This window comes from Microtus oregoni, unplaced genomic scaffold (genome assembly GCF_018167655.1).
Source record: "Microtus oregoni isolate MIOR12 unplaced genomic scaffold, Mior012 000057F_ref0000458, whole genome shotgun sequence".
NCBI lineage: Eukaryota > Metazoa > Chordata > Mammalia > Rodentia > Cricetidae > Microtus > Microtus oregoni.
Window position 1 is genome coordinate 8,339,282 of NW_024543833.1, and position 26,612 is coordinate 8,365,893.

The 26,612-nt window shown below is 39.3% G+C and overlaps 1 protein-coding gene across 4 annotated transcripts in view; it reads left to right on the forward strand.

Annotated features, from left to right (window-relative positions):
- Nucleotides 1-26,612, forward strand: part of Ptpn2 (protein tyrosine phosphatase non-receptor type 2) — a 60,630-nt gene that overhangs the window by 23,608 nt on the left and 10,410 nt on the right. For all 4 annotated transcript variants that reach the window (XM_041639313.1, XM_041639314.1, XM_041639317.1 and 1 more), the window contains 5 exons: nt 669-769; nt 9,792-9,890; nt 18,693-18,827; nt 21,048-21,257; nt 23,474-23,626. In XM_041639313.1, the coding sequence (XP_041495247.1) occupies nt 669-769; nt 9,792-9,890; nt 18,693-18,827; nt 21,048-21,257; nt 23,474-23,626 (698 nt within the window). The remainder of the gene's footprint in view (nt 1-668; nt 770-9,791; nt 9,891-18,692; nt 18,828-21,047; nt 21,258-23,473; nt 23,627-26,612) is intronic.

A 26,612-nucleotide genomic window follows, 5' to 3' on the forward strand; every position in this document is an offset into this window, starting at 1 on the left:
GTGTGCGGCTTTCTTATGTTTAGGATTCTGAAGTAAAGTTAATCTTGGGGATAAGTTCTCATCTAAATGATACAAGGTCAAGTGTTGCATTTTAGATAATAAAATGAGTATGAATTCTAATCTGCAATTTTTATTTTTAAAATGTAGAAGTGGGCCTAACCTGTTAACATAGTCTTCATTAATGAAGTTTCCAGTACTCTTGTAAAAGGATACAGATGGAATAATTCGATTATTTTAGCTTCTCAGTGTTAAGCATTATTTAAATATAGTTGTATGCATGCTACCAAGAAGTGAAGCGTCTGTTCTCATCAGTTTGAGCCCAGTTATGTTTTTGCACATAGACACTCAGTTCCTAGGCACTGAGACTTGAGCTGACTTCTCACTTCCAGTAAGGTAAGTGCCCTATTCATTCTACTGCACATGCTGGCCAGTTTTTCACGTTACTGTAGATGATAGACTACAAATAGAAGCACTTCCAATACCCAGCAATAAGATTGTTTTAACTTCGTCATTTAAAAAAAAATAGGCAATTTAGGATTTGTCTCAACTCTCCTTTGGTGTTAGTTTATATTTTCTTTATTTCTCCTATCATCTAGAATATTACCATCAAATCAAAAGGAATGGAAAAGTTGAAATGACAGTCATGATTTATCGTTCTCTGCTTTCAGATGATCACAGTCGTGTTAAACTGCAGAGTACTGAAAATGATTATATTAACGCCAGCTTAGTTGACATGGAAGAGGCACAAAGAAGTTACATCCTAACACAGGCAAGTAGTGCGGTGCTGGGCAGAAGCCTCAGAGTAGAGCTTGGCTGCCGGGCTCTACACAAAGCTGAACATGTGGTGACATTTGCAAATGACTTGCTATTTTTAGTTTTCTGATTCTGAAATCAGTTGCAAACATCATAGTTTTGGAACTTTAAATACATTGGTAAAAAGTAAGATTGTTTGTACTGTTCCTGTTTTCAATGGAGGAAATTCTTCTGAAATGGCTTGATGCAATTCACTTCAGGTAAATTAACTTCTTGCACTGTATCTAATATAGTTTTTGTTATTTTTTGTTAGTGCCTTGGGGTTCTCTTCCACTAACTTGTTGTGAAGAACCAGGAAGGCCCTTGGAAGCTCTTCTCTGTCCATCCCTGCACTATAGTATATTTTCAGAGAGTGCAGCCGTGTTATCGTGTAGTCCACCATTATCAAATCAGAGAGGTCAAAATGCAACCCTGTCATGTCTTCCAGGCAAAAAGCCTCAGAAGTAGAAGCTTTTCTGTTTGATAGTTTTAAATTTTATTTTTTATGTGTCTCTGTGTACATGTATATGTTTATGTGCACTAGGGTACCCACAGACTCCAAAAGAGGGTGTCCAGTAGACAGTCTGGTGTTAGCCATAGAACATGGGTGCTGGGAACCGAACTCTGGTTGTCTGGAAGCAGGTGCCCCTGACTGTATCTGTGGCATCATGTTTGAAATTTTTAAAAAGTTTAACATACCTTCTATTTGAAAGACAGAAATAGTGTGAATTGTTTTTTAAGTTCAACTTAACGTACCTGTGAGCCATTAGAATTTTCTGTCAGAGAAACAAATTATTTTGCCTAAAGTAAAGTTGCTCCTGTAACTCAAAAGGAAAGAAAAGCAATCAGGTATAAAACTGGCTAAGTATATCAGTTCACATTTCACATAACAAAATAAAGATCGATAATATACATTTGAAAAGATGCTCTGTTTATCCCTCTCTTAAGGAACTTTGATTTATAGCGGCCCAGGCGCTGAGCATCTACCAAGTACTAATCAGCCTTTTCCCTGAGACTTCCTCCTTTCCTAACCTCAGATCTTGTCCTGACCCCTGCTCCTACCCTTCCTTCTGCCAGTTACTCTGAAGGTTGTTTACACCCAGGAGAAGAGGTATACATAGTATACATGATTCCATCCATGATGGAGGAAGGTCATTGGCCAATAAAGAAACTGCTTGGCCCTGTGGGTGGAGTAAACAGAACAAAATGCTGGGAGAAAGAGGAAGTGAGGTCAGAGACTCCACAGCTCTCTCGGGAGCAGACACCTGAGGGAGACGCCATGCCCCGCTCCCGGCATGAAGCTCCGACCCAGGATGGACTAGGCTAGAATCTTCCCGGTAAGACCGGTTCTCACAGATTATTAAAGATGGGTTGATCGGGATGTGAGAATTAGCCTGTAAGTGTAAAGGGCCAAGCAGTGCTTAAAAGAATACAGTGTCTGTGTAATTATTTTGGGGCATAAGCTAGCCGAACAGGCGGCCGTGGTGCTGGGAACGCAGCCCCGCCACCGCTCTTATTACTACACATCCAGAGCAATGTATACTGATCGAATAAGAGTGATGAGCTGCTTCCTGCCGGACCCATTCGAGATGCAGCAGAGAATTAGCAAGAAGACACTGTTTGCTACTTCAGGGTTTGCTAGTGTTCTAGTTTCATGGCCACAAGCAACTATTTGACATTACAAAACAGATTTGCCTGCAGTGATACTATTCTTAAACATCCAGAATATGGAGAAGTAATTCAGCTATGCTGAGACTAGTACTAGTACATATGCTGGTTCCTTTTGGAGACTGTACTGGCTAACGACAGGAAGCCGAAACATTCCTTTTAACTGCTTGATTCTCACTAAAGCTTAATTGGAAATTTCCTTGCAATAAATATTCCCTGTCTGTTGTCACGACTTTAATAGCCTCAGAGCTTTTTCTTCTCTCCTCTACCCCCCCTTCCTTTCTTTCTTTCTTTCTTTCTTTCTTTCTTTCTTTCTTATTTTAGTGTTTTGAGATAGGGTTTCTCTGTGTACTTGGCCGTCCTGAAACTCACTTTGTAGACTAGGATGGCCTGGAACTTACAGAGATTTGTCTGCCTCTGCTGTCCATGTGTTGGAATTAAAGCCATGCATCACCACCTCCGGGTAACCTCATAGCTTTTATAAGTTGAATCACTTTAGGTCTTCTTTAACTTGGACCTAGTATGATTTTCCTCATGCAGTGGCTTGATAATAAACAACTAAATAATGTATATAGTACTTGGTGGCTACAAATGCGATTGAAAAGACCTGAAAAATCCAGAAATGTTAATATGCTTATTCCAACATTAATTTCATGAGAGGATTGATGTGGGTTGAATGAATTAGTCATATTTATACCATTTAGAAGCAGTCATTTATGGGGATTGGGAGTGTCGATTTTAATTTGCTGTTTTACAGTAACATGGTTTATGCTCAATCATTGTCATTTATGGTTTTCTTAAATCAATATTCAGAGTTAAAAATGTACTTTTTACTGAAAATGAACAAAAATATGGAAAAGCATGATGTGTTACATACTCATTGCTATGACAAGTACTTGAAAGGAGATTTGAAGGAAAAAAGTTTATTTTGGCTTATAATTTTAGAGACTAAGTTTGAGGTTAGCTTTAAGGCTAAGATGAGACAGAATATCCTGGAAAGTAGGACCCAGAGAGAACTAGCTGTGTGATAAGGGCATTCTCCAGTACTGTGCTTCCTCATGCTAGGCACCACCTCCTAGTGCTACCGTACTAACCAACCAAGAAATTCACTTTTGGTTAGGCCCAAGCCCTTCCAAAAGTCCCTCAAGAAACAGGCCCAAGGCAGAAAATTTCATACTTAAGCCAGGACAGATGGTTGAGCACCTTTTACACAGTTGTCCCTTCTCTGCTGTCCTTTCCATCAGTATCATTGGTTCTTCCTCTTACTCCTTAAACATGGGTCTTTTATTTCTTTATTTTTTAAAGAAATTTTTAATTATTTATTTCACCTTATTTTATGAGCATTGGTGTTTAGCCATGGAAGTCAGGTCCTCTGTAATTGGAACCACAGACAGTTGTAATCTGCCATGTAGGTGCTGGAAATTGAATCTGGGTCCTCTGGAAGAACAGTCAGTGCTCTTAACCGCCAATCTATCTCTCCAGCTCCAAGACAGGTCTTTCTTTAAGATTCTCTTTTAGCTATCTCCATGTTTATGCTTCAGTCTCGGGGACCGTGGTTTGTTAGCGTGTTGTTTTTGGTAGAGTATGGTCTAAGGACCTCACACAGATGAATTGAGTACTGTTACATCTGAACTGTATTCCCTACCTAGGACCTTAGTTCTCAACCTCTGTCACCTAGGGTGGGGTATGCTCTGCTTTAAGAGAATCTATGTTAAATTCTGCTGATAACACTTTTTTTGACTCTTCATCTGGAGATTTATTGAGAACGACTCTGGCAGTCACTACTTAAAACAGGTTTCCTTTTTAAAAAAAGGAAAAAAACAGACATGGTAATGCATGGCTGTAATTCTAGGCAGAGGAGGATCAAGATTTTCCAGATCAGTCTCAATTCATGGGATCTTATCTCTAAATAAACACATAAACCTCCCTACCACTGTGAACATTATATTCTAATGAGAAGTAAAATTATTTCTTATAAAGAATTAAAAGTTAGGCAGATCTGAGTTTGAGGCCAGCCTGGTATACAGAGTGAATTCTCAGACAGCCAGGACTTTTATATAGAGAAACCTTGTCTCGGAGGAAAAAAAAAAAATTTTGTGGGTTAGCAAAATGGCTCAGCAAGTAAAGGTGCTTACTGCCAGGCCTAACAATCTGAATTTAGTCCTTGGGAACCACATGGTATAGAGAACCAACTCTTTCAAGTTGTCCTCCTACTTGCCACTCTGAGGGACACATGATGCATATATATATATATATATATATATATATGTACACACATATACACACACACAATACACATTCTGAAATATATACACACACAAAATAAATAAGCATAATAAAAATACTTTTATAACATTTTCCCTACTTTGCATGTTTTGTATAACTGTTGAACAACCTTTGTGTTAAATACTGTTATGCTACAGAGGAAGAATGTGATTAAATAGTACAGTCATACAGTGGATAAGACGAAGCCAAAATTTGAAGCTACAGTTCTTCTCTACTGTGTTTTTTTTAGGCATGTCTTCTTCCTTTCTAATAGATTTATGTATTTATTATATATACTGTTGGAGGAGGCCGCTTATTGGTTTCCAGTCACCTGGCTAGCTTAGACCCAAAATAATCACATAGAAACTGTATTAATAAATCACTGCTTGGCCCATTAGCTCTAGCTTCTTACATATCAATTTAACCCATTTCTATTAATCTGTATATCACCATGAGGTTGTGGCCTACCAGTAGTTTTCAGCACCTCTATCTCCAGCAGTGGCTCCATGACATCTGTCTGACTCCGCCCTTCTTTCTCCCAGCATTCATCCTAGCTTTCCCTGCCTACCTAAGTCCTGCCTTGCTATAGGTCCAAAGCAGTTTCTTTATTTATTGATGGTAATCACAGCACACAGAAGGGACTCCCACATCAGTATACTACGTTCTGTCTGCCTGCATGCCTCCCACCAGAATAGGGCACCAGATTTTCTTATAGTTGGTTGTGAGCCACCATGTGGTTGCTGGAAATTGAACTCAGGACCTCTGGAAGAGCAGTCAGTGTTCTTAACCTCTGAACCATTTCTCTAGCCACTCAGCCTGTTTTCTTATTGAACCATGGACCACCAGCCCAGGCATGGTTCTATCCACAATGCATTGGGCCCTTCCTCACCAATTGCTAATTAAGAAAATGCCGTATAGGCTTGCCTACAGCCTGATCTTTTGGAGGCTCCCCCCCTCCTTTTTTTGGGCAGGGTTTCTCTGTCCTGGAACTAGCTTTGTAGATCAGGCTGGCTTTGCACTCACAAAGATCTTCACGTCTCCTCCTCCCAGGTACTGGCATTAAAGGCTTATGCTACCACTGCCTGACATGAAAGAATTTTCTTAATTGAGGTAATTGAGGTTTTCTCCTCTCAGATGTCTTTAACTTGTTTCAAGCTTACAAAAGATGTCTAGCACACTAATGTGATACCTAACAACTCAATTATTTATTGTCACATTTTTCTGTTGCCCCTTTTATTGGGAACAGTAATAATGGGATTAGTGATTTTTTTTTTTTTAAAAAGGTTTATTTAGCTGGGCGGTGGTGACTCATGCCTTTAATCCCAGCACTCGGGAGGCAGAGGCAGGTGGATCTCTGTGAGTTCGAGACCAGCCTGGTCTACAAGAGCTAGTTCCAGGACAGGCTCCAAAACCACAGAGAAACCCTGTCTCGAAAAACCAAAAAACAAACAAACAACAACAACAAAAAGGTTTATTTATTCATTATATATGCAGTGTTCTGCCTGCATATATGACTGCAGGCCAGAAGAGAGCACCAGATCTCATTATAGATGGTTGTGAGGCACCATGTCGGTTGCTGGAACTTGAACTCAAGACCTTTAAAGGACAGTCAGTGCTCTTAACTGCTGAGTCATCTTTCCAACCTCAATCTTTTTTCAAGTTTCTAAAATTTCATTATGAAAATTCCTGATGAACAATTTTTTTCAGTTTCATGATTTTAAATAATATTTGTCTCTGGCTGTTTTTCTGTGTCCAGATAAACAGGACTCTACACAGTGGGAGTGTGAGAATTTGTCAGCTTGTCTCCATAGTTTTTTGTTTGTTTTCTTTTTCTTCTGGTTTCTGTAAATGCATGTCTCTTGTCCTGGGCACGTGTTCCCAAAAACCTGACAGGCCTTTCCCAAATAATTGTCTCAGAGGCTGAATATGAATTATACATGCTCGGCCAATAGCTCAGACTTATTACTAACTAGCTCTTACATTTTAAGTTAACCCATATTTTTTATTTATGCTCTGATATGTAGCAGTATCTTTATTAATGCATGGCATGTTCATCTCCTGCTCCCTCTGTGTCTGGCTGGCAACTCCTTACTCTGCCCTTCTCCTTCCCATTGTCCTCAGTTTGGTACCCCACCTATACTTCCTGCCTGGTTTCTGGCCAATCAACATTTTATTAAACTAATTTGAGCTGACAAATCTTTACAGTGTACAAAAGGATTATTCCACAACAGATTTCTTTCTGTATTTTTTTTTCATTGCTCTATGGATATTTTAACCTAAATCTTGAATTTTTTACTTTTCTGTGTCTAGTTGGTAGGTTAATTGAAGGAAATCAGCCTCCTTCCTATTTCTTCACCTGAGTAGAGCAATCCTTATTGTATTTTTCCTAGTTGCAGCCCTGGCCTATACAAGTTGCTCAGTTCCACAGAAATCAGTGCAGCATTGTAAGATGTTTTCTTGCCACCAGATCTACTTGCTCTTCGGGTGTGGTTCACTCCAGTGTACCCACACTTTTACCATGTGCTCTTATGCACCTTGCTTGATATTTAGAACATGTAGAGTGACCTTAACTGCCCCTGTCCTTCGTATCACCTCTCTGCCAGATTCGTGCTGTATAGCTATACCATCTCAGACTTTCTTACAACATAGGACTTGATGATTTGAATATTTGATGCTAGTAACTTCTTACTCTCTCCATTTGCACTTTGTAGGGGCTGAGACTACATTTTTTTTTTTTTTTTTGTTTTTTCGAGATAGGGTTTCTCTGTGGTTTTTGAGCCTGTCCTGGAACTAGCTCTTGTAGACCAGGCTGGTCTCGAACTCACAGAGATCCACCTGCCTCTGCCTCCCGAGTGCTGGGATTAAAGGCGTGCGCCACCACGGCCGGGCCTAGACTACATTTTAGTAATGCCTATGCATAGCGTGTTGCTTGAACACACAGAGAGAAACTCTACATTTAATGTTTGTTACTTACAGTATCTAATTGTTCTTTGTTGCTTATTAGATTAATTGTCTTTTGCCATACTCTTTGTTTTTTCTAATCAGCGTTGTATGTCATGTCCATTTTAATGTTTAAAAATTTGGTAGCATTTCAGCAGTTGGTGGTGGTACATGCCTTTAATTCCAACATTGAGAGGCAGGTGGGTCTCGGAGTTCAAGGCCAGACTGGTCCACAGATAGAGCTCCACAAAGAAACTGTCTCAAAAAAAGAGAAAAAAAAAAAAGAAAGAAAAGAAAAGGAAGGAATTTTTTTTTGTATCATTAGTAGCTGATAGATGAATTTCTGTCTTTTTAGAATCCTTTGTTCTTTATACTATAACAGCTGTTGCATGTTTTCTGTCTAGTCTTTAGAACCAGTAATAGAATTGGGGTATGAATGTGCACACAAAGGACTTCTCTACTAAGTTGCTTTGTAGTTATTTTTAAGTAGCATTTTCTTTATTATTTATTTGTATGTGTCCTTGTGTATTTTCTTATGTGTGCTATGCATATATAGGCTCCTCCTGAGGCCAGAAGAGAGCGTTCTATCCTATCCCCTGGAGCTGGTTATAGGTAACTGAGAGCCACGCTGGGGTGTTTTTTTCTAGTCTCACTTCATGGTTGTTGTATTTTGTTTTGTTCTTTTCAGACAGGATTTCATTGTATAACCCTGGCTAGCCTGGATCTTATGTGTTGACTAAGCTGGCCTTAAACTCAAAGAGAACCATCTCCTTGATATTAAAGGTGTAGGTCACTACACCCAACCCATGATTTTTATTTTAAGATGAAAGAAAAAGGTGTTCATTTTACTGGGGATTTTCTTATTTCGGTGGAGAGGTTGTTTGTTTTATCACCTTTGGACTGTATGTTTTATATTGGAAATAGATGTGTACATTGAATGAAGAGAATATAATTCTTTAACAGTAAGGTCGTAATTTCTCAGCTATCTAGCAATTTTACAGGTTAACCTTAGAGTTTGTTTACTTAAGCAGTATGTATTGAGTATTGGCAACACACCAAAAAATATATCTCCTCTAAAGATGATTTCAGTCAGTGTAGAACTCTCTGAACTCTCAGTTCCACTGAGTGGGGCTGCAACTCTGGTCTTTCCTGCTCATGACACTGAACTGTCTGTCACCTTGCTCAGGAAATGGTCTGCATGTTTAGATGCACGTTGGTTTTATTACTTAATGGTAGAGCGTTTGCTCGGCTTTCATGAGTTCCTGGGTTACATCTTCAGTCCTACAAGAAGGAAGGAAGAAAGTCCAAGTCTGGGCATATGCTTCATTGCCTGCCTCCATTCCTCCTTTCCTTCCTGTTTTTTTTTTTCCCCTATGCTATCATGAAGACAGATGTGAAAGAAATTGGATTGAAATTGTGTATTTGCTTTTATCCCCTCCGTAGCATTTTGTAATAAAGACGGTTGCCCGCTTTTAACTCTGCCAGCTGATACTCTGTCAGATGATACAAACTGATTTGCAGGCACTTTGATGATTTTTTTTTTCTGCAAGTTCCTTTGTGTTGACTTGGACTGGTTGGTCAGTCAGTAATGACATAAACTTCCTCATTTCTCACAGATTCCCCCCATGATCTGAGATGTCACTTGTCTGTTGCAGAAACTGAGAAGAGTCAAATTTCCTTTTCTGACTTCCTTTCTAGTCTGAACGTGAACTCCCAGATATTTTCATGATTCTGATTTGCCTGTGTGTTAGGCACCTTTGGTCATGATAACAAAGCTATAATAATATGAACTAAGTTGACTTTTTTGGCACAAAATTTTGCCTGTATTTTATAAGTGTTGAATAATTGAATATAATATAATTGAATCTAGTTATCCAACTCTTATTTCTGAACCCCAGGTATCCCATACAGTTCTTTTTCTGCCTAAGTCAATAATATATCTTTATATAATATAATGGAAAAGTTTTATTGACTGCAGACTATATTTTGAATTTAAGTGTATTTAAAGTCCTGCTTCACTTAGCAGGACCTAATCCACTGACCATCACAGTCATCACAGCAGCATCCTTGGAGCCGTGTCCTTCCCCAGCTTCTTTCTCTGATATGTTCTTGTTCTATTATTACAGGGGCCACTTCCTAACACATGTTGCCACTTCTGGCTCATGGTGTGGCAGCAAAAGACCAAAGCAGTTGTCATGTTAAACCGAACTGTAGAGAAAGAATCGGTAAGTAATATTTAATACTTACAGTTTAGTTTGCCATCTGTGATCATTAGTTTATAAATGTTTCATTTTGGGAGCGGGTACTCATTTATTACCTTTGGTGGCTAAAGGGTGGTGGCCAGGATATTTCTGACCAGCGAAATAATGAATACTTTTTCTTCCTCTCATTTTTATTATAAATTTGTAGATTCATAGTACTATATGTCTTATTCTGTTCCATGAGGACATTTTCATGTAAGTGTAGTTGGTGTGTTGAGCTTGCTCTCTGCCTTGCTCCTCACTCCCTTTTCTCCCACTTCTCCTCTTTTAGCCCTTTTCTTTTGTACTCCTAAACAGTTCCTCTTCCACTTTCACGTCCATCTCCTAGATTTTGTATAGATAGGCAAAGTAGAGAAACACCGTTTTTCTGAGATTTTCATGTTTCACTTGATATGTTTATCTCAGTTGCATCTATATTTCTGCAAATAGCATAACTATGCTCTTTTTGGTTAAAACTTTTCATTCTGTAAATATACCACATTTCTTCATCCATTCACCTGTGGATTCCTGAGTTGGTTTCATAACTTAGCTTTTGTGAATAGTACCATGGTAAACGTTGATAAAATGTAGGTCTCTCTGTGATACCCAGAAGTATTATAGCTGAGTTGTTTTGTAGCTCTGCTTTCAGTTTTCTTGTGGAACTCCCACACTGATTTCCACAGTGGTGAAGTAGTTTACGGTCCCATCAACAGTGCGCACCAGCTCCCTTCTGTCCTCAACCTTGCCAGCAGAGGTTTTTGTTTTTTGGTGGTGGTGGTGGTGTTACTGTTGTTTCTCTCTCTCTCTCTCTCTCTCTCTCTCTCTCTCTCTCTCTCTCTCCCCCTCCCTCCCTCCCTCCCTCCCCCTCCCCCTCCCCCTCCCCCCCCAGCCCTGACTGTCCTGGAACTCCCTATGTAGAACAGGCTGGCCTCATAGAGCTCCACCTGCCTCTGTGTCCTGAGTGCTGGAATTTCAGGGTTGCATCACTATATCCAACAATTATTTCTTTTCTTAACGATTGTCATCCTGCCTAGAGAGAGATGGGGATTTCAGTGTAGTTTTAGTTTGGATGTCTCTGGTGGCTAGCAAGGCTGAACATTTTTTTATGTATAGAGTGACAATTTGTGTCTCATCTTGTCTGTTCATTTCATTAGCCCCTTTATTGACTGGGCTGTTTATGTTTTTGAGTTTTTTGTATATTCTAGATATTAGTCTTCTGTCAGATAAAATGGTTAGCAAAGATATTCACTAGGTGTTCACTTAACCACTTGCTTTCCTGTGCAGAAACTTCATAATTTCTTTTTTTTTTTTAAGATTTATTTATTATGTATACAACATTCCTTCCATGTATGCTTCCATGCCAGAAGAGGGCACCAAATCTCATTATAGATGGCTGTGAGCCATCATGTGGTTGCTGGGAATTGAACTCAGGACCTCTGGAAGAGTAGTCAGTGCTCTTAACCTCTGAGCCATCTCTCCAGCTCCTGAAACTTCATAATTTCATGAGGTTCTTTTTGTCAGCTGTTGACATTTGTAATACAAATTCTAATTGGTCTTAATGATAAAAACCAAGAGTCAGATACAGGGGTTAATGCTGAAGATGAGAGAAGCAGAGAGGCCAGCAACTAGAGAGTTCTTTTACCTCTACCAGTGCTCAGACCAAAGGGGTGATCCCGTCCTCAGACTGCATCTCCATGCTCCATTTGTCTCCACCAAACCTCAGACTGCACTGAGCTCCCATCTCCGGAAGCCTTATTCCTCTTTGCTGAGCTGTAACACTCCTGTCCCTACCTCTCTATTGCTGGCATTAAAGGCATGTGATCCCAAGTGCTGGGATCTGTAGCAGGGTCCACATCATCTCTTGTCAGACTTGGCTGCTGTTGTCAAGGCCCTCTGGCAGACCCTGGCTGGCTCTACTGTGCATGCTCTTACTATCAGTATCAGCCAACTGGCTCTCGGGTCCATTAAGGCTTAGTTATTTCACAGGAATCACCCTTGTGTGAGCTTTTTCTCTTTTAAACAGATTCAACCTTGCGTAGCCCAGGGTGGCTTTGAACTAACAGAGATCCTTCTGCCTCTGTCTCCTGAGTCCTGGAATTAAAGTTGTGTGTCGCCACTGCCTGGCCTCTGGTGACTTAGCACTCTGATATTCAGGAAAACTTTTTACTTTTTAAAACATAAGATGTCACTGCAGACATTATTTCCCAAGTGATTAGAGGCCCTGTTCAGAAAGGCACTGCGTAGTTGTCTGTGTTGTCTGTGTGCATGTTCACTAGGGGAGCAGAATTTATTCTTCATTGATTTGTGCTTTAGTTTTAAGACAAGGCCCCTCACCAAACTTGGGGGCCCTTGTTTTGACTGAATTGGTTGTGAGCCCTCAGGATCTGCTTTTGTCTATCTACCCACTGGACTCACAGTAACACCTGCACCAAAGATCACCTGATTGAAGCTATGTTGGCTTTTTCTGGGTTCCTTTTCTATTGGATTGATCCGTTTTTCTTTTTGTGAAAGTATTAAGCCCTTTTTTGTTATTATGGCTCTGTGGTATAACTTGAAATCATGTATGATGTATCATTATTGTATTTTTGTTTGTTTTCCTTTTTCCTCAGAATTAGATCCCCATCCCCCCCCCCCCCAGGTCTTTAGAACTTTCATAAGAGGATTCTTTTGTTTGTTTGTTCACTTGGGGAGTTTTGTTTTGTCCTGGATCTCACTCTTGTAAACCAGGCTGGCCTCAAAACTCACAGAGATCTCCCTGCCTCTGCCTCCCTAGGGATTAAAGGCGTGTGCCACCTCTGCCCAAGAATTTTTTTTTTTTTTTACTAACCCACAGTTCCTGCCCTTACAGTATTAATTCTTCTGATCTGTGAGGAGAAGTTTTTCCATCTTCTACTCTCTTATTTTTTCTTTAGTGCTGTAGCTTTTATTGTAGAGATCTTTCTTTACCTAGGTTTGTTACAAGTTTTTTTTTAAAGCTGTTAGAATGAGATTATTCCCTGATTCTTTGTAAACATGTTTGTCTTTTCTTTTTCTTTTTTTTTAAGCAAAAACTTCATTCCATTTTACCAATAAAGACTTGGGAGCCAGATGCTGAGGTGAAGACCTACTAGCTCAGAGAATCAGAAAAAGTCCCCAGCTGACCTTCCTCCTCAGGCATCCCCAAAAATTTCCTTTCTGTTTCACAGTCTCAAACAAAAACTCCAACGGAATGTTCCTCCCTTCTACTTCCTGTGTGAGTCTCTGTCCATCTTTCTGACTCTCTCTTACTCTCTATGGTCTTTTTTTTGTTCATTGCCTGTCAACTGGTTACTTGCTCTACTTGACCTATGGTTAATTTTATTTAATCCTGTTTACAATAAGCACAAAGCTCTTGGTTTATGCTAGGACAGAGCCACACTACAGCTAGAATAGATTTTTTCAGTAAGTAACACAGTCTCTCGGGGTTCACAGTGTGATCAAATATCTTGCCAACATGTTGTTACTGATACAGAAAGTCTACTGATTTTAAATATTAATTTTGTATCTTGACACTTGCATAAACTGTTCATCAAATCTAAGAATTTTCTGATGCAGTCTTTAGGATATCTTATATGTAGGATCTTTTATCAATATATAAGGGTGAATAGGCTTCTTCCTTTCCTGTTTGTATCCATTCGTTTCCTTCTCTTGTCTTACTCTAGTTAAAACTTCAACTACTGTATTGAATAAGTAAGGGTAGAGAAAAATGAAAACCTCTGTCTTGTTTCCTATTGTAGCCAATATGTTTTGAATTTTCTCCTGGTGTGATGTTGGCTATAGGTTTGTCATATGTAGCCTTTATTGTGTGTAAATATGTCCTTTTTAATCCTAGTCTCTTTAGGACTTTTATCATGAAGGGATGTCTTTTTAACATCATGTGTTTTCTGTCCTTGAGTCAATTTATGTGGTCAAGTATGATTTTTGATTTGCTATGTTGAACCATCCCTGAATCTCTGGAATGAAGCCAACTTGATCATGGTGAATGATCTCTTTTCTGTGTTCTTGAATTCATTATGTATACAACATTCCTTCCATGTATGCTTGCATGCCAGAAGAGGGCACCAGATCTCATTATAGATGGCTGTGAGCCACTCACTATGTGGTTGCTGGGAATTGAACTCAGGACCTCTGGAAGAGCAGTCAGTGTTCTTAACCTCTGAGCCATCTCTCCAGCTGTGTTCTTGAATTCAATTTGCAAGTATTTTATTGAGAATTTTGTTGTTATATTCATCAAGACAGTGGTCTATCATTTTATTTATGTGTTCTGCCTTTGTCCAACATTACTATTAGAGTAATGCTGGTTTCTTTCATAAAATGAATGCATTTGCTTCGCTGAGTCTGTGTATTGCTTCTTTAGTTTTCATTTCATTAGTTTCTGCCCTGATCTTTTTTCTTACTATCTATACTTTTGGACTTGGCTTGTTCTTGTTTTTCCAAAGCCTCAGATATTGAGATAACTCTGATGCATTTATTTACTTATTTTTATGTTTGGCACTTAAAGCTATAAACTTCTCTCTAGGACTGATTTCATTCTGTTTCACAGGGTTTGGAATATTATGCTGTAATTTTTTATGCAATTCTATACACATTTTTTTGTTCTCTTTGATGTCTTCAGAGATCCATTCTCATTCAGTGGTATGGTTTTTTTTGTTGTTTGTTTCTTTTTTGGTATTTTGTTTTCAATCTATAGGTCTTTGTATGTTCTGTTGTTTTTGTTTTGTAGTTTTATTCTATTGAGGTCAAGTGGAGTATAAGGCAATATTTTAATTTTCCTCAAGATTTGTTTTCTGTAAGAGTATTGTGTGAATTTTCCGGTGAGGCAAACATTTGCTCACTACAGTGACAGGAACAGACAGTTGTACTCAAGTGCATTTGGGAGGCTAAGAAACAGCACTTTTTACAATAGCATATATGTGAAGTTAATTTAGGAACACTGGTGCTTTAAAATTAATGTTTCTGACTCCGTTACCAAAGAAAAATACCTGTGTCAAAGCCAGCCATGATGATGAACACCTTTGATCTCAGTACTCGAGAGGCAGAGAAGTCTCTGAGTTTGAGGCCACCTGGTCTACAAAACGAGTTTCAGGGCAGCAGAGCTACCTCGGGAGACCATGTCTTAAAAAACAAAATGAAAAAGGAAAAACATCCCTCCCTCTCCCCAGCCACTGTTAACTGCCTATAAACCCTTAGAGGGAAGAGCCTGGTAAGTTTCTCCATTTGTTATAGAATGTTACAGGGCTTAATATTGTACGGATCTCATGGGTAATCACTGCTGCTGCAGTTCTAAGACACAATGGCATCTCATTCCTCGAGGACAGTATTCCTCAAGAGTGATCTTATTTAAAGGAAATTTCTTGGAATGCTGCTAAGAACATGTAATCTATGTTGTTTGCATAGTGTTCTGTAAATGTCTTTAGGTTCATTTGATCCATCATGTCATTTAACTCAGATGGAGTTTTATGTCAGGGTGGCCTGTTTGTGGCGAAAGATTGACTGGCCAGTGAGCCCCTAGAAGTCACTCATCTCTGCGCCCCCACATCTGTGTGCTCACCTCTGTGTCCAGCTTTACTCTGTGGTGCTGGAATGGAGTCTCAGCTTCTGTGTTTATGCAGTGACCACTTTAGCCGCTAAGCTTAGTCTCCTCAGTCCCCTCTTTGAGTTCTTTGGAATTTCCTCTGCTTAAAGATCATTATAGTGGGATTACAGTTGGACTAGTTTGTTTTTGTTCTTTTTGTTTGTTTGTTTGTTTGGTTGGTTGGTTGGTTTTTGGGTTTGGGTTTTTGTTGTTTTTCCTTTTTTTGGAACAAGGTTTCTTTGTGAAAGAGTCCTGGCTCTCTTGGAACTCACTCTGTAGACCAGGCTGGCCTCAAGTTCATGGTTATGTACCTGTTTCTGCCTCCCGAGTGCTGGGATTAAAGGCATGTGCCACCCCGACCTGCCTGGCACTAGTAATTTTTGAAGGCATCATACTGCCTTGGCTTTTCATGTTTCCTTTGTTTCTCTTCTGCCTATGTGCATCTGAGGTGAGGTTCTTTGTTTGTTTGGTTTTCATCTTTTCCTGTGGTTATGTTTGCAGTGTTCAAGAGGAACTAGGTTGTAGGGTAAAGGTGTCATTTTATCTGCTGGGCTATCACCAGCTGTTGATCCCTTGAAAGGAATAATAGTAAACAATCACTAATTAAGAGTAAACTCAAATAGGTGTTGGTGGTGCTTACCTTTAACCCCAGCACTTGGGAGGCAGAGACAGGTGGATCTGCAGAACAAGTTCCAGGACAGCCACAGTCCCTGTCTTGAAAAACCAACCAACCAAACAGCCTGGTCTACAGAGCAAGTTCCATTACAGTTAGGGCTGTTACACAGAGAAACCCTGTCTTGAAAAACCAACCAACCAACCAAACAAACCAAGAAAGTAACCCCTATGTACATATATACAAACAATCAAGTAGCAATCACCACTTACACTTCAGTTGTTATGGAAAATAAAGGAGCCCGTTTAGAGTATTTGTGTGCTGAGATACTAGTTACTGTGGGTATGAGTGAAAAACGAAAATTTGTAACATGAAGGGCCTGCTTGTTGGGATTTCTGTTCTGTCCAGTACCCCACAGCCAGCAAGCCCCAAAGAAAATCGCAGAGATCTCTATAAGTTATAAAGCTAATTGGCCCATTAGGTCAGGCTACTTATTAGCTCTTGTAGCTTATGTTAACCCATTATTCTGATCTATGTTAGCCATGTGGCTCAGTACCTTTTTCAGTGAGGCAGATCACATCTTGCAGCTTCAGTGGTCTGGGCAGGAGTGGGAGGAATCAACTTCCTCCTTCCCAGAATTCTCCTGTTCTCATGCATCATTTCTACTTCCTGTCTGGTTTTCCCACCTATACTTCCTGCCTGGCCAATCAGCGTTTATTTAAAACATGATTGACAGAATACAGATTGGTTCCAGAACATTTAAGAATTGGATCTTCAGTTGGGCACTGGGGATGCATATCTTTAATCCAGCACTCAACTCTGCAAGTTGGAGGCCAGACTTGTCTACATAGTGAGTTCCAGGACAGCCAAGGCTACACAGAAAAGCACTGTCTCGAAAAAACAAAACAAAACCCAAAAAACAAACAAGCAAAATAATAATAATAATAATTGGAAGGGCAAGAGGACCACTTGGCTGTATATAATATTCATCATCAGTCCTTGTTGATAATCTATCCACTTATTCTAATTTTCATGTCAAGTCATAAAGAAGGACTCATGGGCATTAAGGGTTTTTTTTTAGATTTATTTTCCTTTTATGTGTATGAGTGTTTTGCCTCAATGTGTATGTGTGGCACCACATATGTGCCTGGTACTCTGAGAGGTCAGAGAAAGGCATCAATCCCCTGGAATTGGAGTAAAGCATGGTGTGAGCCACCATGCAGGTCCTGGGAGTCAAACCTGGACCCTCTGCAAGAGCATCCAGTGCCCCTAACTGCTGAACCATTTCTCTAGCCTGTTGTGGGCATTTTCATCGCTGATTACTTACATGTCAGTAAAAGTGCATCTGCTGTTTTAGTACTTAAAAGTCATTTTGGCAGAGTATAAAAATTTTTTGGCTCTTGATAACATTCATTTCTTTCTAACATTATATAGCATTATAGATTACTATCCAAGTCAAATGAATGTTCTTTTATTTATTTATAAATCCATTACTTATTTTACCTACATTACTTGAAAGGGTTTTCTCCCTTTTTCTTTTTTTTTTAATTTATTTTATATTAAACTTATGATTGTTTGCCTGTGTAGGTGTACATGTGTATACCTGCTGAATCCCCTGGAACTGGGTTTATGAATGATTCTGTACCATCATATTGGTGCTGGGGATCAAACCCAGGTGCTGTCAACCACTGAGCCATCTCTTGAACCTGTCTCCCTTTTTCTTTAACATTAAATTTTCCAAAATAAGTCCTGTCATTTGATCCGTTTCTCAGGTAAAAAATTTTGGCCTTTGAGTATGTAGTTTTAAATACTCTTTCACAGTTGGTATTTGTTCTGCTACTGTTTGTTGGTGGTGTTCTTGTCCGTTCCCCCTCCCCCACTACATATGTTGAATTTTCTTTTGCATTTCTTCTGTTTGCTTTAATGCTGTTTCTATTTCTCTCCTTACTGTAAAATGTCCTGTTTACCTCTTGTGCTTTATTTGTTATCCTTAATCTGAGTAACAATTCTTCTGGTTGGCTGTCCTGGAACTCACTCTGTAGAACAGGCTGGCCTTGAATTCATAAAGATCCGCCTGCCTCCCAAGTGAAAGGAATAAAGGTGTGTGCCACTGCTGTCTTGAAAGAAAACCTCGTTGGTGTTTTCTGAAGATAAGATTCTTGTAAGAGCCTGATATTAGAAATCCAGAGTGAATATGTTAAAATGTTATTATGCTTTAAGACTAGCACACTTTAGCAGGGCATGTCGGCTTATGCCCTTAATCTCAGCATTCAGGAGGCTGAGGCAGACAAATCTCCGAGTTCACAGCCTCGTCTATACAGTGAGATCCAGGACTATTTAAAGAGATTCTGTCTCAAAATAAAAAAGTATATCACATTTTTATGAACATGTTAGCTGTTTATGGATTTTTAAATTTAAAGGAAACGTTTTATGAAACTACTTTACAAGATGTCATTCTCATTAAAATACTTCAGATAGTCTTAGGATACAGTACCTGAAGAAGTTTATACTATGTATATGTGAGGTTTATTTTCCTTTTTATGGTTTTATAATATGTCTAAACTATTGTTCTTAAATTTAGGTTAAATGTGCACAATACTGGCCAACAGATGACCGAGAGATGCTGTTTAAGGAAACAGGATTTAGTGTGAAACTCTTATCTGAAGATGTGAAGTCATATTATACAGTACATCTACTGCAGTTAGAAAATATCAATGTAAGGCTTTTCTGGTTTCAGGGTTTCGGTTTCATCTGATGGTTTTAAGAATTCTTTATTACTAGGATTGGTACTGTGCTTGAATTTGAATTTTTGTAATAGTATCTACTCATAAACATGTTTAGATTGTATTTCTGTAGAAAGTAACTGAAGAAATCCTGAAAAACAAAAAATTATAATGTTTAGATTAATATTAATATTTGAAGATTGAAAATTAATTATTGGGGCCAGAGATTAAGAGTACATGTTATTCTCGCAGAACACCCAGGTTCAATTCCAGCACCCATATCAAGAAGCTTACCACTGCCTGTAACTCCAGATCTAGGGAAATCAGTGCGCTCTTCTGGTCTCCACAGCCTCTGGCACATACATGATGCACATAGATATATGCAGAAACTCAAACATACATAAATGCAAATAAGTAAATTTTAAAAGAAAAAAAGAATTTTGCCATGTGGTGGTGACACACGCCTTTATTCCCAGCACTCGGGAGGCAGAAACAGGCAAATCTCTGTGAGTTCAAGTCCAGCCTGATCTACAGAGTGAGTTCCAGGACAGAAAGGGTTACACAGAGGAACCTTGTCCTAAATAAAATAAAACAAAATAAAAAGATAACAACCAAAAAAAAAAAAAAGAAAGAAAGAAAGACAGAAAAAAAAAGAATTACTAAAAATGTAGGAAGGGATGTTCTGGATAGAACGTATTGATCGAGTACTTGATTAGTATACTCTAGGCCCTAGATTAGATTAAATCCCAAGAACCAAAAACTAAAATATAAATGGGTAGTGAATATTACTGAGTTGTAAGGAACTTTCTTCTCATGCTTGAAGGTTTAGGGTTCAGTACCCATCACCCAGAAAATGCAAACATACTTGGGAATAAAGAGAGAATCACTGGAACAAACTTGAACTCACATTCCAGCTCTGCTACTCAGTAGAGGTGTGGTTTCCCCATCTATAAAATGGAAATTGTATATTTGCAGGGCTATTGTGGAGAGCAAATGAAAGTATGGATGTGTATAAAACATCTTGTGCCAGTATGATAGCTCCTGGTACTTAACTTCTCTTGGAAGTAGCCCAAAGATCAAGAAAAAGACATACTGAACTTGGAAGTCACCATACAGAAATGTGACTCTATTGAGTTGAGAAGAAAATGTTAAAATATAGTGTAGAATATGATCTCAGGAATATTTACCTAGATCTTTTCTCCATGTTTGTCGTCGTACATGGTTCTGACACATATTCACAGGTGACTTTCAGTGTGCTGCTGCTGTCCCCTAGTATCAGAGGGGCCGCTTTTCCTCTTTCACATTTATCTCTTTGCTTGCACTGTTAATTAGAGTAAGTTAGAACAAACAAGGGAGAGTGTTTCGAGTTGTTGATAGTAACCAGGACAACTGCAAATTGAGGAAATGTGGCCAAGTTGACCTTAAGAATGTGTTTAGTCTGTTTAGTAAAATAATGTTTGAGTTGATTATTAACATGCACTAACAACTAAAAATGAAGATAAATAAATACGTGCATGTACTTTTTAGATGAGTGGAAGTACCTTTTAGTGTACTCTTTATATGGGTGGAAGTACCTTTTATTGTTACTCTATTTTTCCCTGGCAAATGCAGCTACATTATTGTATTAAAGCCCAAGGCTTGGTTTTCCTCTGCCCAGCCTCATGTTCCTCCCATATCTTATAGGTCATCTAATGATTTTGTTTAGTGGTTGTTGTTTTTGAGACAGGGCCTCAAAATGGCCTTGAACTTCTGATCATCTTATCTCTATCTCCTAAATGCTGGGATTACAGGCATGTACCACTATACCCAGTTGCATGTGCTGTCAGAGATTCAGCCAGGGTTTGGTGTATGATTCAGGGCTTTCTATATATAAGGCAAGCACTCCTTCCACTGCTGTAGCCCCATCTCTAGTTTCTTTTGTTTGTTTTCATATGTTTCTGCAACAATAACTACGTACTTGTATACTAAGAAAAAAATTAGAGGGCTACAGAGGTGGCTCAGTGGTTAGGAACACTAACTGCTCTTCCAGAAGTCTTGAGTTCAATTCCCAGCAACCACATGGTGGCTTACAATGATCTATAATGGAATCTGATACCATCTTCTGGTATGCAGGTATACATGCAGATACAGCACTAATATACATAAAATACAATAAATAATTTTAAAAAAAGAAAAAAATCAGAACTAACTTCCCCTTGATTTTCACATTTCAGAGTGGTGAAACCCGAACTATATCTCACTTTCATTATACCACCTGGCCAGATTTTGGAGTTCCTGAGTCACCGGCTTCATTCCTCAATTTCTTGTTTAAAGTTAGAGAATCTGGCTCCTTGAACCCAGACCATGGACCTGCAGTGATCCATTGTAGTGCAGGCATTGGGCGCTCTGGCACCTTCTCTCTTGTAGACACCTGCCTTGTTCTGGTAAGTGTCCATGGTGACCTTATTTCGGGTTTGTGGGGTTTTTGGTTTGGCTTGGTTTTTTGAGACAGGGTTTCTCTTTGTAGCTTTGGCTGTCCTGGAACTCTCTTCGTGGATCAGGCTGGCCTCAAACTTAAGAAATCGCCTGCCTCTGCCTCTCAAGTATTTTACTCCTATAAAGGCATGTACCACCCTGCCTGGCCAGTTCTGTGTCTCTGCTTTGTTTTGTTTTATGGTTTTATAATATTAATGAGGAACGGATAAAGTTTTTTTGATTTTCAAGACAGGGTTTCCTTGTGTAGCCCTTGCTGTCCTGGAACTCGCTCTGTAGATGGGGCTGGTGTCAAAATCAGAAATCTATCTGCACCACCACCACCACCACCACCCAGCTTATAAACATTTGTAAAAAATTTTAAAGTTATGTTTATGTGTTTTCCCTTCAAGCATGTATGTGTGCCATGTGCATGACTGGAGCACCGAGTTCCCGAAACAGAGCTGCACATAATTGTAAGACAAACCCTGGTTCTCTGTGATAGCAGGCAGTTCTTGTATCCACCTAGCCCCTTCATCTGTCTTAACTGTTTATATAGGCAGCAGTAAGTTCTAATGTCATATCCTAAAATCTAGTGTTTTTAGGTTAAACTTGTACTTTCTTGTTGAAAATCCCTACCTTCCACGGTTTAGATTAGCTCTAGCTCCTGGCTGGTATATGAGCATGTCCAACAGTCCCAGAGCTTCCCCAAGAAATTCGTCTCAGTCAGGCGTGGCTCGTACCTGTCATCTCAACATTAAGTAAGCTGGGACGGAAAATTTGCCTCACGTACACAGTGCCATGTTTGTAATCCCAGAACTTGGGAAGTGGGAGTAAGGTAGGTCCCTAGAGCTCACTGACCATAGCTTACCCAGATCCAGTAAGAGACTGTCTCATAAAACAAGAAAGAAGTCCATCTGTGGTGGCATACACCTTTAATTCCAACAGAGGAAAAAGGGTTCTCTCTGAGTTCCAGACCAGCCCAACTACATAGCAAGTACTTAAATGATAGGCTGTGGTCTGGGGTTATGAACTAAAATAAAACCTTTCCTTCTAAGCTGCTTCTGGCCAGTGTTTTCTCATAGCAACCGATGTAAAACCAGGACACCACATGTTAGTACAGAGCCAGTCTTGAGACTCTTGTGTGGAACCCCAAGATCTATACTTTTTTTTTTAACCCACCACCCACAGCCACAACCAATTCAAGCTCCCTCCTCCTTTTCTGTTTTGCTCATATGTATGTTTGCACCAGGTGCATTCATGCCTGGTCTGCATGGAAGGAAGAGGATGTCAGATCTTCGGAAACTGTTATCACAGATAGACGACTATCTGTAATATGACTATGTGTGTGCTGGGAATTGAACATTCAGTGTTCTCAATTGCTAGACCATCCTTCCAGCCCCCTTCCATTCTTTCTTTTTATGACCTTTAGTCTATGACCTTTGGACATAGGGGATTTCTAGGTTCTCACGCCTCTTTTAATACCTGCCTTCTTTCTCCCTCCTTTTATTATAGAATCAAACCTATCGATAATACTTTGTGCCTTGATTTCTGTATCATCTAGTCCTTCAGCATCCACTAGTTTTGTTTTTTGTTCCCCCCTTTTTCGGGGAGGGAGGTAGTTAGGTTGGTTTTTTTTTTTTTTCTTTTCTTTGATACAGGGTTTCTTTGCGTAACCCTGGTTTTCTTGGAACTTGCTCTATGGATCAGGAAGGGAGGGAGGGCAATAAATCAGTCACATTAAGAAATAAAATAAAGCCAGACCATGGTGGTACACTCACGAGGCAGAGGTGTGCGAATCTCCGTGAGTTAAAGGCCAGCCTGAGCCTGGTGTACAACGAGCTGCAACCTAGAGAAACCAGGTCTCAACCAGAGAGAGAGAGAAAGAGAGAAAATGAAACTACCAAGGGCAGTTACCCTTGTTTTGGCCAGAAATAAGTGTGACTCCTTACTTTCACTGAGTATTGATCAGAGTGAATGAAATTGCTGTGATTGGAATTGCGTGAATATCTAGAGACCCTTCAGGTGCTGCTTTGACAGCCGGTGTGTAAGAATAATGGGTTGTTGCCATCATGTGTCAAATCATTTTTTCTTCAAGAAGATCTACAACACAGCTAAGTTCTGAGAGGTGACCTTGTATTGTTTCTGTTTCCTGGACTCAGACAACTTGCTTTTGCCTTTGTTGCAGATGGAAAAAGGAGAGGATGTTAATGTGAAACAAGTATTACTGAATATGAGAAAGTATCGCATGGGACTTATCCAGACGCCAGACCAGCTCAGATTCTCCTATATGGCTATAATAGAAGGAGCAAAGTACACACAAGGAGATTCAAATATACAGGTAAATCACAGTCACTACTATCAGATAGTGTCAGTGCTAGGATTAAAGGCTTGTGCCACCGCCACCTGGCTTAATGTAATTATTTTTATGTGTGTGTACATGATTGTGTTTTTGGCCAAGTTCTGATGTGCATATGTACAGAGGACAAGGGCCAATGTCAGATTCAGTGTGTGTGTGTGTGTGTGTGTGTGTGTGTGTGTGTTAAAGCAGGGTTACTCTGTGTAGCTTTGGGGCCCATCCTGGAACTAGCTCTTGTAGATCAGGCTGGCCTCGAACTCACAGAGATCCTCCTGCCTCTGCCTCCCAAGTGCTGGGATTAAAGGTGTGCGCCACCACTGCCTGGCTTTACAGTCACCCCAAGGTTCCTCTGTAACGGTGCATTCGTTTTTGGCCTACAGGCCTAAAATATCTGACAGACTTTTCTGTGACACAGGTATTTTTAAGGATTATTTGTCTTAGCAAAGTTTGACAGACACTTTTCTTTGTGTCTTGCTTGTCCAATTTGGACAGTATACTGTCAGCAATAGAGACCAGAACAATTTCTTTGACAGTGGCTAGCTTTTGCCACAAAGAAAGCAAACTCCATGTAGAGTTTGATACCTGTCATCTTCTTGAAGTAAATTGGTCCTACTTTACACTGACATGAAAAAGCCCTATATTAACAAAACATTTTAGAACTGGAGAGAATGCTCAGTGGTTAGGAGCATTGACTGCTCTCCCAGAGGTCTTATGAGTTCAGTTCCCAACAACGACATGGTGGCTCACAACCATCTGTAATGAGATCTGGTGCCCTGTTCTGGCATGCAGGCAGAACACTATATACTAATAATTAAATAAATCTTCAAAAATTAACCAAGAGACAAACAAAAAACATTTTAAATGCTATATTCTATAGTCCTTTGAAGTGTATGAAGACCATCTGTCTAAAATGTATCTATTTGACCTTGAAAATACATTTAATATGACTATAAGTTTTATTATAGATAACTGTTAATCTGCATTTCTTAATTTTACATTACTTTTTTTGTTTTGTTTTTGGATTTTTCGAGACAGGGTTTCTCTGTAGCTTTGGAGCCTGTCCTGGAATTAGCTCTTGTAGACCAGGCTGGCCTTGAACTCACAAAGATCCGCCTGTTTCTGCCTCCCGAGTACTGAGATTAAAGGCATGCACCATCACTGCCTGGCTTTACATTACGTTTTTAAATTAACTGTATAAGCACAATACCCCAAACAAGAATCATACATTCAGTATAACAAAAATAACTCTAAATTTGTATGAATATATCAAAATTCATAGCAATGTGAACTGTTAGAGACATGGTTGTTCAAAAGTAGACTCAATAATCTACTCTTTTACCTCATCATTTCTATACTATATCTTCCTTTTTCTCTTCAGAAAGTGATTCCTGAATTTAATCTCCTATGTCAGGTTTTTTCCTGACCATGACCAGTAACAGTCTGTAACCAAGCCCCCTAAATGATGACAAATATCCATAACCCACCAAACGACCAAAAACCGCCACCCCTTCTTGGGAACGTGGGCCTCACTTCTCTATAGATTGTTTCATGTTGTATTGGGGCATTGGCATGTTTAGGAGACCCTGAGAAAATTAAGATAATGGGCAAGACCTGGTGGAGCTACCTATTTGTTTAGTCTCTGTGTGATGGGAAAATGTAAGGCTTATTCGAAGTCCTTGACTGGAATAGTCTATGAGGCTGGACCATCTCAGCAAGCAACCTTGAAGCTGTTCTGGATACAGAATTCTGAGGAAACTGCAACAGAGACATTCTGAGAGGCTGGATTGCCTGGGTCACCTGTTTTCATTGCTGTCTGGGCCCCTTGTTCTGAAAACACATAAACTTTCGAAGGTAACATACGCATCTGCATTAATATACGTATGGACTGTGTGATACACGCAAGCCAGCCAAAGATGATTATTTTTTTTTTGCTTTATGTTTGAGCAGGGAAAATATCTGTCACCTGTCGTGCAGTTTTTCTAGGTTTATTTCTTTATGTCTGTAGCCAGGATTTTCAGGGTGTCTCCCTGATCAAACCTGATCACTATTAACCTTGAATAAACCCACAGTCTTTAATTTCCTCTAGAAACAAAAGCATGACCTCTTCCCCAAAAATACTTGTTTTTTAAACTCCCATTTTGCGGTTAAGACATTTTAAAAATATATAGGTTGGTTTAATTTAGTAGTTTTTATAATCTATTGTCTCTCAGCAGCTCTTGTTTGTTCATTATCAGTCAAAAAATTTAAAGACAGGATCCAGACCCCCTGTGTATTTTACATCTCTATGTGGCTTATTCTTTAAAAAAAAAAAAAAAAAAAACCAACTTTTTTTTAAAGCCTTTGCTTCATTATTTATAAACTGTTCATGTTTTCTGACTATCTGTACACCCTTTCTTTCTTAAGCCTGTACACATTGTTAAACACAATGAAATAATGGAACCTGTTTAGAGGTTTTTTCCATCTGCATTTTTATTAATTAACTTTTTTTTTCATGTCCATTGGTGTGCCGATGTTGGAGTTTCAGATGTTTGGGTGCTAGGAATTGAATCTGGGTCCTCTGGAAGTACAGCCAGTGCTCTTAACTGGATCTTACTTTACTGAGCATCTGCAGTGTTCTCTGTCAGCCACTGTGGAGACTGGTAGCCATATCTCTGTATACTGAAGAGCCTACCTGAGAGACTGTGGTCGTTTGGAAGTTGTGTTTGACTCTGTTTTAAAGGGTTGTTTTTTTTTAAATAAATTTTCTTAGATTTACGTGGATATATGTGGCCAGACATTTGGCACTATGTGTAGTCAAACTTTTCTCCCGTACCAGCCAGCTCTCAAATCATGACATGAGATTTATTATTAATTATGAAAGTTCGGCTTGCTTTTAGCTTAGCTCTTATGCCTTAAATTCACCCATTTTTATTCATCTCTGTGCTGCCCTGAGGCTCATTTACCTTATCTGTGTATTGTCCATCCTGCT